Consider the following 11,789-nt stretch of genomic DNA (forward strand, 5'->3'; position numbering starts at 1 on the left):
CCACATCAACAGAGGCCACTGGCAGCAGAGGGAACGAGAGTAAACCAGGATAAGGGACATGTCCCCTGCCCATCACTGATGGACTATCAGTTAGGTAAGATGTCTGCCTCTGCTATCGCAGTCTCCCCACCCCACTACTGAGGAAGTCAGACCCAGAGGAAAGATGTAACAGCTCCCCTCCTTATCCTTCCAACCCCCACCTCAAAGTGCTGGGACAGAAAGAAGAGTCAAAGAGCAGATCATGCCCCCTCCACTCATTCCAGTCCCTCAAGGTCTGACCTGTCACAGGGCCAGCAGATAGTTCTGAAATGAATTTGAGATCAGAGTTTTAAACTGGACAGACTAAGTTTTAATAACTAAAAGTAACCAGAAATCTATAAAATCTGTGTAAGAAGCTATTAAGGGATCGACCATTCAGCAGCAAAAGAAGATTTGGTAGAGCACAGTTAAAAACAGTAATTAGAAAAAGTAAAATTGAAGGAATCTGTACATCAGATAGTTGAGTCTCCCCAATAAACTTTTTACATAAGGCAGATCCAGAAAGTTAACTATGATATAACAGAAATCTCTGTAGGATTAAAACCTTTAATTTTAGGGTACAAAACATGGAGGGGGCTTTAGAAGTGATCAAATCAAACCTGCTCATTTGACAAACTGGAAACCAAGGTGCCCAAGTTTTTAATATCCCAAAGACAGAAGTGACCTTGGGACAAGAGTTCACATCCCAATTATATACTCTTTCCTGTATGCTACATTACCTCCAATAGAGTGACTTAATGAAAATGGTTTTAGGAAGATTTTTATAGGTCAGATTGGGAAAGGAGAGCCTGGAGACAGGAAGACTAGTTGAGAGGCAACAGCTGTAATTAAGACACGTAAGTTAGGGCAGCTGGTTGATTTATATGATTGAGAATGGATGACAATAGCCATCAGATAAAGCATTTCCAACATCTAATGATCCATTGAGTGGTACCCTGAGCTATTAACTGGTGACCAGAACCAGAATCTTTCCAGTCACAAAGCTATGAGATAAAAATAAAATTTACCTTATTACATTGTCTGATGTTAACAACACTATGTGGGGATCCAGCATCTCACTTGGATACCAGGCAGCATGCTTTAGAGTCAGAGAGGTAGAACTCGTGAAAAGTCTCTCAGCAATTGGAGTGGTGCTAAAACAAAGACAACAATTTTCCAAAACTGTGATGAATCATCTTCTAGGGAAAATCTATCTTAAACACTCTTTGCTCTTCTTTCCTTCTAATTTTTTTTAAATCTTGCTGAGAGAGCATTCCAAACATCCATTAATCAATATCAAAGAATCAAAATGAAAATATTTTCTAAACTGTAGAGTATTTTATACTGTACTTCACAAGTGATTTTAGACATAGGATTTTATTTGATCCTTGTAGTAACCTTCTAAGGAAACGGTACTGGGCATATATTATCATTCTTATTGTGGAAATGAGGAAACAGATTTAGAAAGGAAGCATTTTAAAGGGGCCCAACCTATAAGTTGTGGAGCTATATTCTTTTCAGGAGATCTTACAGACTCTCATCTTTCAGGATTCATTGAAAAAGGGGGAAAAAAGTTATACTTATGAGCAAACTGCCTGGCTCATGGGTAATAAGTGCTTTTAAAACATCTTATTTCAACCTTCTTGAAAAAACAGCCTGACTTCCAATGAGACAGAAATGTGATAACTTAGGCAGAATAAAAGTGCAATCACAAATGTATTATAAACACTATTATCACAAGATGCCAGTGTGCAGACCATCTGGAGTACTCTGATGATTCAATAGTAACAGAGTAAACATACCTTAAGAAGTACTAGTCTTAAACAATTTTCTGCATGTATTGCAAATTATACAGATAAACACCAAACGGAAATAGAACTTACCTACAATTCACTGTTGATTTTCCACCTTCAAATTCAGAATTCTTCCCCCATCTTTTAGGTAATTCTAATATCATAAGTCCTTTTATTCCTATAAGTGCTACATGATGTTCTGTTGGACTTAACAAGACTTGATAGATTTCAAACAGGGGTGGATTTATGCAAAGCAATCTCTGGAAATTAAAGCAAACTGGTCAAAATAGTTTATTTGTCAACTCTCCACCACTCCCTTCTGGTACTTTATATTCCAATCAGATTAACTTCCACTTCTGAGAAATCATGCTTTGTTGTGCCTTGTGTCTTTGCACAGCTGTTCTTCCTGCAATGGTCTCATCTTCTTTTTTTAGCTGGCTAACACATTCTTGGAGACTCTGCTTCTATACACTTTTCTCCCAAGAAAATATCCCTGATCTTCTGGCCAGGAGTCAATGCATCTTTTCTGCACTCCTATAGCACACACTGGATAATTCTATTACAGTCCTTACCACACTTCCTTCTAATTACCCTTTTATTCGCTCATTCCACACAACTAACTATGAATTATTTGAGATCTATGTCTTTCCTCTCTGTATCCTTAGCATAGTATACATGGCATACTGCTGACTGACTCTCAATATACGTTTTAGCGAACAGATAAAGAACTCAGAAGTACTAGTAAATGATAATTACTGTTATAAATAGTACTATAAGATAGAGAATGGCTTCAAAAGCTTCTGCAGCAAGTTTAATGCTGCTTTACCTAAGCAGATTTAATACAGAACAGTGATATTTTCAGGAGGTTCTGTTAAGCTGTTAATCTTGGCATCATTTGCCCTAAAAAATAATGCACTTCTTCCTATTTCTTCTCATGAGCATCTCAAATTGCCATTTTCTTTTCTAAGTTCAGTAATAAACCATGAGATTACCATTGTATTGCTTATCCTTATGTACAGAGAATCACCCTAAGCCAAAGATCTTTTTAGACAAGATTGTAGAATATGAGATTTCTATTAATTGTTACTAATGTCTGTAAGTTGGGGGTTTGGGGCTGGTTTGTTGTTTTAGCTGCCCTTTGCTGATGCTAATCAAATTGGTTTTTTTCTCCTGTCAGAGATTCTTTCCCTCTTTTCCCTATCTTCTCAATCTTTTCCCTACTTGATTCTAACAGTCTATCTCAAAGGCCACCTTTCTTCAGCTATATATACAATCTAACTTAATCACCCTGGGATACTTAATCATTTGTGATAATCACAGTACTTAAGAGTTTTTTGGTTTCACTTGATTTGGTTTTTTAAAGTCACTGCTCATGATTTTGTTTCATTTAAAGTCACAATTCACACTAAACTGCTTTGTCTATCTCTGAGTTTCTGAGATTCTGGAGGATTGAGCGTCATTCAGACAGTCATCAATATTTACTGAGAGCTAATATGTTCCAGGCATGTTGAAGTACTGGGGATACAAAAATAAGTAAGGCAGACACAGCCCCTGCCTTGGTGCTTACAGTCTAGAAAATAATTCAGATAATAAACAAACGAGTATAAATAATTTAATGATGTCTGTGCTAAATTCAGCATAGCAATATAGGGTGCTCTTGTAATACTGTGTGCTGAGCATCTGATAATTACTCTTATAAACTGAAATTTTGCAGTCAGTAGATTGTAGACTTGTGACCGACTTCCAAAACTGCACAAACACTGCTAGCACCTTATTAAATTTAAATCATTTCTCATCAACAAGAATCAAACAATGGCACACAATAGATGCCATGCATTAGAATGCGTGCCGCGTTTTTGTTTTTTGTTTTACATTTTTTAATGTCTAAAAGACGACAAGGGGTTTATTACAAATAAGCACTTCCATAAGGTAGTGTTTGAGTACAAAAAGTCTGGAATACTTTCGGATCACACTCACTTTCACATGCTGTTGGCTTATCAAAAACAAGCAAAAATTCCTTTCAACTCTGGGGATGGCCTAATTTCTTAGAAGGGGAAAAGAATTAACAGGGAATTCCTCTTCCATGTAAGGCACGAAACTCGATGCTTTCAAATTTACCCCCTGACTTGATGCTCACAACAACCCCAAGAGAAAGTTAGGATTGTCTCTATTATGAGTGTGACATCAGGAGAAAGGTTTCTCAGGACCAACCTCCTAAAAATAGCAACTGCACCTCCACTCTCTATCCCCTTAACCCTGGTTTGTTTTTCTTCAGAGCACCTGACGTTTTAGTGTTATTCCATGGTCCGTCCCTTCCTCCCGGACTCCGAGAACTTAAGCACCTTGAGCGCGTTAGTTCCTATCACAGCACCCGGCACAGTGTCGGAGTCAATGAACTTTGTCGAAAGAATGAAACACAGGAAGAGAGCCTTGAAAAGGTTCTGTGGACATGTTCTAGCGGAATGGACATAAGTAGGAGGAGACTTTTCCACTCGAAGCTGGACGTCCCAAAGGACGTCTGCGTCCACTTAATAGCATCCCTCCCGGCAGACGAAAACTAGCCAGGACGGGAAACAAAAATGCTAGTTCAGATCCCAGCTGAGGGTCATTTCCAAGACCAGCCTGGCCGTACCTGGTACTGGGAGAGGGAGGGCTCCTCACCGGCGCAGCTGAGGCCCCGAAGGCGCACGACTAAGAAGGAGCTGCCTTCTCCGTCCCACAGGAAGAGCTCTCCGCCGAGGCCTAAGACCAGGTTTCTCGTCAGCGACTGCGGCGGCAGCGGCGGCGACGACGAAGGCAATGAAGAAGAAGCCGGCTTCTCAGCTTCGGCTGGGCTCTGGTTTTTCAGTCCCTCCCGGAGCCGCAAGAACACGGCGTGGTTAGGCAGCCAGGTCTGCCACAGTTCACCGTCGCCCGCGAGTCCTTCGGCGGCCGCCATCTTGGTCCAACACCTCTCCTTCGCCCAGTTGCTCAGCCCGCGGCTGAGCGCAGCCAATCCACGGCCAGCTGTCCACTGGCCAATCATCGAGCAGGTCCCCCTCAACCACGAGACAGAGCTAGGGGCGGGGCGAAGAGGAGGCCAGCCCATCAGGCAGCGACATGGACAGAGGACAGCCAATCACCAGTCGAACATTTACTCCGAAGCCAGTGGGGGCGGGACGAGAAAGTCAACAGACCAGCGCCTGCTTATTAAAGCAAGCTTCAGTTTTACGTGAAGTCTAGTACCTGGTCGGGGTAGCGGAGACCTGGGTATCTGATTGCTTATTGGACACCTCCACCTGGATAAACCTAGCCATCCAAAGCCTTCCCTCACGGCTGATCCCCCGATCCAGGCTGGCTAAACCCCACAAATGCCAGTACTTCACTCATCCAGCCTGGGGTTGCCCAAATTTGTCTCTTGTGTCGGGCTGGCCGGTAGGACAACGCTTCCCAGAATCCTCTGCGATCCCGTGTGGTCAGTCCCCTCCAGAAACTACAACTCCCAGGATTCTGCGCGGTCCCAGAGGGCGGGGCTTTCTGCTGCTGCTCCCGTGAAAAGACCATGGCAGAGCCGTCTCGGCACCGCTCGCTGTATAAACCGGTTGGCTCGCCGCCTTGGAAAGAGACGTTCAGGCAGGTGAGTGTGGGGTTTGGGAAGCCTTGGCCGGGCTATCGTCACTCCCCTAATCCGTGCCGGGAACCACTCTCTTCCGTGCCTTCCCTCAGCCGAGCCGGGTGAGGCAGGTACCGGTGGCGGTGGACCTGGAAGCCAGCCCCCCAGCCTGTGGGTCTGGGCCTCGGCCACCGCCTGACCTTCTCCTGGAGTCTCTGGACCGCTGGGTGTGGGATGAGCACGGACCGGGCCGGGCCAGCCCAGGAAGGAAGTCTTCATTTTGGATTCGGGTTTGTTTTCTATGTGAAATGTGGTGACCGCACCTCTGCACTGTTACAGTAACACCACCACCACCAGCTGTTGTCGGGTCGGTTGGCACCCAGAGGTGCACCTTGTCTACTCACCTCATGCGAGAGAGACGTTATTTCTATTCCAGAGAGATGTAATTAGACATTATTTCTCATTCCGGAAATTATTTCTATTCCAAACTATTTCTTCGGAGCCTCCGTTACCAGGCATTGGCATTGTTGTACCTTACAGTCAGTTCTGACCTATTCTCAGCTCAGCCTGGTTCCTGTAAGTAACATGGCCTGTCTTTCTAGGGATCTCTGAAGTGGTATATCCCAGGGGAATAATCTGATCCTGGAAATGACTGTCTACAGCAGTTTCTCCGCCTTGGCTCTTGACATTTTGAAGAAGATAGGTCTTTGTTGTGGGGGGCTGTTCTGGGGTTATAGGGTGTTAAGCAGTGTCCCTGGCCTCTGCGTACTTACTAGATTTCAATAGCCCTACAACTGAAGTTGTGACAACCAAAAATGTCTCCAGGCTTTGCCATATATTCCCTAGGGGACAAGATTGCCCAAAGTTGAGAAACATATAGGAAGGTGGTTACCATAACTAAAGTAGCAAGAATTTGGAAGCATCTTAACTGTCCTGATAGCACAGTGGATGCTGAGCTGTCATCCAACCATTAAGGAAGCTGGCATAGAAGATCAGCTATGAAACATGATCTGGAAATATATGCATTACAAGCACTGTAATTTCACCCACCAACATGTGGATAAGGACTGAAGAAGATGGTACCAAAATAGTAATAGTTAGGATTATAGTTGAAATATGGTGTCTATAAATTTCCTTTAATGTTTTAACAACTAATCTAAGAGGGTTTTGTTTGGGTTTGTTTTTTTTTTTTTTTTTTTTTTTTTTTTTTCCTTTTCCCAATCATTTTCTTCCAAGGGATGCCTAGAGAGAATGAGAAACAGCCGGGACAGGCTCCTGAACAAATACCGCCAGGCTGGAGGCAGTATGCCAGCGGGAGCTCAGAAAACCCTTCTAGTGCAGGAGGTGATGGAAGAAGAGTGGAACGCTTTGCAGTCGGTAGAGCGCTGGCCAGAGGCCTTGGCTCAGGTCAGCCTGGGATATGTGTTTTTAGGGACGGTGCTGAAGCATCTAGAATGCCTTGTGTCCTCCCTCTGTTTCCCTAAGTCCTCTAAACCCAGCCACCCTCCAGCCCCCAATCAGGATTCTAACTGATTAGGGCCTTTACCTTTGACCCAGGTTCTTCTACCTTTAACGTGAGACTCATCTAGATTAGTTAATGGTTTTATAAACACCAAACTGTGGCCCTGCTGCACACTGCATCAAATCACTTATGAAACCAAAAAGGAATAAATTTCACTCCTTGGCTCCACCTCTGGAAATTCTGATTCAGTAGGGATGGGCCAGGAACCTCTCTTTTAAAAAAAGGTCTCCAGGAGCTTTTGATCCTAATCTCAGCTGGAGTTGGGAGCTGGAGGTGGAGAGGAAGCCATTTACCATGTGTTAGGAAAAGCACTGGATTGGAGGTCAGTAGTTCTGGAATTCTGATCCCGGTTTTGCTATTGACCCTTAACTCTGCCTCTTAGAGCGTTAGTTTTCACATTTCTAAGATGAAGAAGATAATGTCGTCAGTATGATGAGGACAGTGTAAGAAAACATGTGGGAAACTGCTTTGAAAACATCAAGGTTCTCTGTAATAAAGATGCATTATTTGTTGCTTTCTAGGTGTCCTACAGTAGGCCAGATATTTGCGTTACATAATCACAATTAGTGCTTGCAATAACCCAGGTGGGTTCTATTCCCCCTTTACAGAGGCCCAAACTGAGGTTTACAGAGGTTAGGAACTTTCTAGCGGTCAGGTAGCTTTGGCAGAACCATACGTTTAGTTGTGCCCTATACTGTCTCCCCCAGATTTGGTGCCATTGTTTGTCACCAGCTGGTTTAATCTTTTGTTGATGCCTTCTCATCATGGCCACATTACCTCACTGTCAACACATTCTGCAGAAGGACTGGACTGTTTTCCTCAGTTAGATCTGGGTTCTTCAAGCCAGTCTCCAAGGATAAATCATTGTGGGTCTTGTCAGCTGATCATAACTTCATACCTCTGATGACCCCACTTTCTCATGCAGTTGGAGGAGCCAATGGACCTGGCTGTGCTGGAGGAAATCCAACAGGAGCTGATTGATCAAGGTGACCCCGGGAATAGTCCTTCCTCCCTGTATCTCCAGCTGCTCTAGTGCTGACCTTTTTTCTAAATGGAGTTAGTTCTTAGCTCCCTTAGCTCCCCTTCCTCTACTTCCATATTCAATCCAGCATCCAGAAGTCTTGTTTTTACTCTCAAGTCTTGGCTGGCTGTCTTCCCAGTAATAAGAATCTTCAGTGTTGCCAGGCCTTGTGCAGACTTCTCATTCCGTGCTCTCATTTCCTCCTTACGTCTACCCTACAAGGCAGTGTGAGACGGAAGAGAGGGGCGTCTTACACAGATTGCACAGCTGGTGGTCGAGTTGGGAAGTGAAATCAATTTTGTGAATTCAGCCCCCATGTTCATTCTGTCTGACAATACTTCCCTATTAATAGATCAGTAGTAATCCTGTCACCTTACAGGGAAGTGCATGCTCAGATCTCTTGCACTACCTAATTCAAGTTCCTTCTCTGCGGTGCATTCTTTACTGACTCCCAAGAGTCTTGTGAGAATCCGCTTCCTGTGGCATCATAGCACCACGGAGCACGGCATTTAGCCCCTTGTATAGCCAAGTCAGTTATTGCACATAGCCTGCCCTTCTGGATTAGGCTTAGTTTTTATCACCTGTTAAATAGAGACAGTAGGCCTACCCTATAAATCTGTTTGCAGGCTTAAACAATATGTGTAGAAGACATAGAGCAGTGCCTGGTGTATAGACAGCTTTCAATAAATGAAGCTATTAACATGAGGATGGAAGAGCGTGGACTCTCGGGTCAGACTGCTGAAAGTCACTTCTCAGCTCTACCATTTTAACTTGTGTGGCACTGGGCAAGGCCATTAATCTCCCTGTGCTTCAGTTTCTTCATCTTTAAAATAAGGATAATAGTAGTAAAGAAATTCAAATATGTAAAGAACTTAAACTAGCATTTGACACATAGTAAGTGCTATGCAGGTGCTAGTTGTTATGATTGGTGTATTGACTCCAGCTAGGCTGTAGATTTCTTGATTTCAATTCTTTTCTAAAAAAATTGATTTGTTCCGTAGCATCAGAAGTAAGTGCTCTGTCAGCGTCAGCTTTCTCTAGCTGCCCCTGGGACCCTGACATTCTCCATCTCTGCCCCTCTAGCCTCCAGAGGTGTGTGTAGTTGTCTCCTTGTCTCTCGGCCCCAGCACTTCACAAGGGGAGGACAGATGGGAGGGGAGGAATCCAACAGGATGAGGCCTGACAGAGCAGTAAAGGTCTAGTGATGGGTACCATGACCATGCTCGAATTTTGGAGGCATGGATGAAGCCTTTGAAGGTGAAGCTTAGCATCCAGGGCAGGGCAGTCCAGGTGACGTGGGGTGAAACACGCCGGCTGTCCTTTGCCTTGCAGAACAGTCCATCATCAGTGAGTACGAGAAGAGCTTGCAGTTTGATGAAGAGTGTCTCAGCATCATGCTGGCTGAGTGGGAAGCAAATCCCCTCATCTGTCCTGTGTGTACAAAGTAAGACTTTTCACAACATTTTCGGCATTATTTGTTCCCACCCCCCACTCCAAGGTGAGTGGACTCTCCCCTCAAATCTGTTGTCTGAGATTTGGGGACCCAGGTCTGCCGGCCATAATGCTCTGGAATCCCAATTCTGCTTCTAGGTACAACCTGAGAGTAACGAGCGGTGTGGTCATGTGTCAGTGTGGCCTGTACCTCCCATCTCATGTGAGTGTTCCTCACACAGATCTGGTGTCACCTCTCCCCACATACAGCTGATCTCTTAAAGAACCTCCCGTGGTGCGCACATCTCTTCCCAACTTCTTGTTCAGTTCACATTGGTGGCTTGAAATCAGCCATGGTGAGAATATAGACAGTACGGAAATTGGCAAGCGCTACAAATCAGGGCCTTCCTGATCCCCTGCCCCCTCCCCAAGCCATTCGCGAAGCAGTTATTAATGTACCACTGCTTAAGGTCTTTGTAGAGCCCAGTTTAGAGTTGGAAACACTTGTATCAGATCTTCCTTAAAAAGTTACCATATATGAAAACCCAGCTATATTCAGAATTGCAGTGTCAGCGGTTCAGTGCCCTTAAAATAACTGCAGCTCTCTTATGTGACATGTTGGGGACGGAAAGTTTGCCAGTTGGTTAAGTTGGTGAATTAAACAAATGAAATATTTTATAGTAAGTTTCAAACATACACATTTATTTGCCAAGCCTTGAGCAGGGCTCTGCTAGTTACAGAACTGAGGGATTTTTGTTGTTTTTACATAAACCACTCTTACAACTCATCGTCTAGTATTTCCAGTTTTGTTTCTGTAAAGTGCATCAAAAAGCTGAATGCACAACTTTAGGATTTTTCCTCCCTTGTACCTAATTCAACAGCTTTTTTTTTTAAAAAAAGCAACTCGTCTTTTTGAGTGTTTCCTAAACATTCCACTTATAAAAACAAAACTTTCATTTTCATTCTCTTATTTCATTGGCTTACATAGTTTGTAGTTAAGTCGCCCAGTTACAGTATGAAGTGCAGTCAGTGCAAGCAGGCGTGGGACCAAGCAGCGCTGTTAAGGCTTTAGTAAGGACACATTTGGCTGGTGGGGGTAGACACGCGGCGAGGCTAGAAAGCCTCCCAGCCCTGAGCGTTCTGGGTGCTGTGAGCTGCAGGCAGAGTGTTTATGGCAGGAGTGGGGAGCCTTGGTTCCCCTGGAGAGGCGGCTAGATGGACATTGTTTTCTTCTTAGCACAGTCATGAGCCCAAGAGCATTTTTAAAGGAAGAATCAATCCAGAATCAGGATTTTCAACCCGTTGACTAGGAGGTGACTAAGATTAGGTTGTAGTTCAACTTTTTTTAGTCTCCAGAGTTGACAGAGCAAAAGCTTCGCGCCTGTTTAGAAGACAGTGTGAATGAGCACAGTGCATGCTGTCCCCACACGCCAGCATTTTCCGTCACTGAAGGGACGGAAGAAAAGCCCAGTCTTCTCATGAGCTGTCTGGTAAGCCTCCCAGGGGACCCAGTGGTGAGAGCGGGTTAGTGGGTGGTTTTATTCCCACCACGGTAGAAATAGGTTAGACACAGGTTTTTAAAGGTTAGAGACAGTGACACACTGCCACAGGGACTTGGAATGTTTGAGACGTGAGGACAGTAGTCTTAGATGGAATGTGCTAGACCACCAGGAAGCCAAGCATGTAACTACAAAGTGGAGTCAAGGCCAAGGACAGGGTTTCTTAGGAGAGTGATGCAGCTGAGCTGTCAGGGAATCGCGGGCCAGCTTTATACTGGGTGCCCACTGATCGTATGAGGGCCAAGGAAGGTAACAAACATTCCTTGCTCCTGCCCGTGGTGAGCATGCAGTTTATTCCTCCCTGTGACACATACCCGGGAACCTCACCTCCCTGCCGGGCTACAAAAGCTGCCAGCTGTCAAGTTTGTGTCCTCCTGGTCACCGGTTCCCTGAGGGTGGGTCCTTCAGGGCTTGATCTCAGCTTGAGGACTACATTGCTGCTGCTGGCTTCTAAGGCAGTGGTTTTGAGGCTGCAGGACAGAAGTGCAGCGGAGCCGAGGCCAGGGCTCGCCCACGGCCTCTGTCACCACTACACCACTGAACCTGGTGCAGTGGTAACTGAGCGTGACGTCATCTCAGAAGCAGCGTAAAGGTCATTACATTTTCACCATATGGAGATCATGTTCATGAGTGGAATGCAACTTAAGCTAACTTAAACTTCTGTTTAAATCTAGGCTTGTGACACTTGGGCTGTGATCCTCTAGGGCCCTCTTCTCACCATGCTCTATGGAGGAGCTGAACTTCCATCTGGAGAAGAGGCCTTGTAAATAAAAACCTTTTATTTATAATTTATTTTGTATTAAAACTTTTCAGATGTCTCTGCTCTGTGTTTTGTAATGCAAGTTGAAGGGGA

The 11,789-nt window shown here is 44.6% G+C and overlaps 2 protein-coding genes across 6 annotated transcripts in view; one reads left to right on the forward strand and one right to left on the reverse strand.

Moving 5' to 3' along the window:
* NUP88 (nucleoporin 88) overlaps positions 1-4,787 on the reverse strand; it is a 29,543-nt gene extending 24,756 nt beyond the window's left edge. For 2 of the 3 annotated variants that reach the window (XM_074342422.1, XM_010954642.3), the window contains exons 1-3: positions 4,444-4,786; positions 1,902-2,071; positions 1,047-1,172 (exon numbers count right to left, since the gene is read on the reverse strand). In XM_074342422.1, coding sequence (XP_074198523.1) covers positions 1,047-1,172; positions 1,902-2,071; positions 4,444-4,749 — 602 coding nt within the window. In that variant the 5' untranslated portion in view covers positions 4,750-4,786. Of the gene's footprint in view, positions 1-1,046; positions 1,173-1,901; positions 2,072-4,443 lie in introns of all 3 variants that reach the window. The other variant, XM_045516453.2, reaches the window with a different exon arrangement.
* A 224-nt stretch (positions 4,788-5,011) lies between these two features.
* Positions 5,012-11,754, forward strand: RPAIN (RPA interacting protein). 3 transcript variants are annotated; one of them, XM_010954646.3, is made up of 7 exons: positions 5,013-5,427; positions 6,640-6,810; positions 7,851-7,911; positions 9,279-9,390; positions 9,537-9,600; positions 10,727-10,867; positions 11,611-11,754. In XM_010954646.3, the coding sequence occupies exons 1-7, from the start codon at positions 5,353-5,355 to the stop codon at positions 11,638-11,640; spliced, it is 654 nt and encodes a 217-aa protein (XP_010952948.2). In that variant the 5' UTR covers positions 5,013-5,352; the 3' UTR covers positions 11,641-11,754. The 3 variants fall into 3 exon arrangements, with proteins under 3 accessions (XP_045372410.2, XP_010952948.2, XP_010952946.2); XM_045516454.2 differs by lacking the exon at positions 11,611-11,754 and having other exon boundaries at positions 5,012-5,427; positions 10,734-10,876; XM_010954644.3 differs by having other exon boundaries at positions 10,727-11,754.
* Positions 11,755-11,789: the final 35 nt, after the last annotated feature.

This window comes from Camelus bactrianus, chromosome 16, assembly GCF_048773025.1.
Source record: "Camelus bactrianus isolate YW-2024 breed Bactrian camel chromosome 16, ASM4877302v1, whole genome shotgun sequence".
NCBI classification, from domain to species: domain Eukaryota; kingdom Metazoa; phylum Chordata; class Mammalia; order Artiodactyla; family Camelidae; genus Camelus; species Camelus bactrianus.

Coding starts and splice junctions, on each gene's coding strand:
- RPAIN (XM_010954644.3), top strand. CDS start 5,353: ATGGCAGAGCCGTCTCGGCACCGCTCGCTGTATAAACCGGTTGGCTCG. Junction 6,811..7,850: donor GGCCAGAGGCCTTGGCTCAG/GTCAGCCTGGGA, acceptor TTTCTCATGCAG/TTGGAGGAGCCAATGGACCT. Junction 9,391..9,536: donor ATCTGTCCTGTGTGTACAAA/GTAAGACTTTTC, acceptor TTCTGCTTCTAG/GTACAACCTGAGAGTAACGA.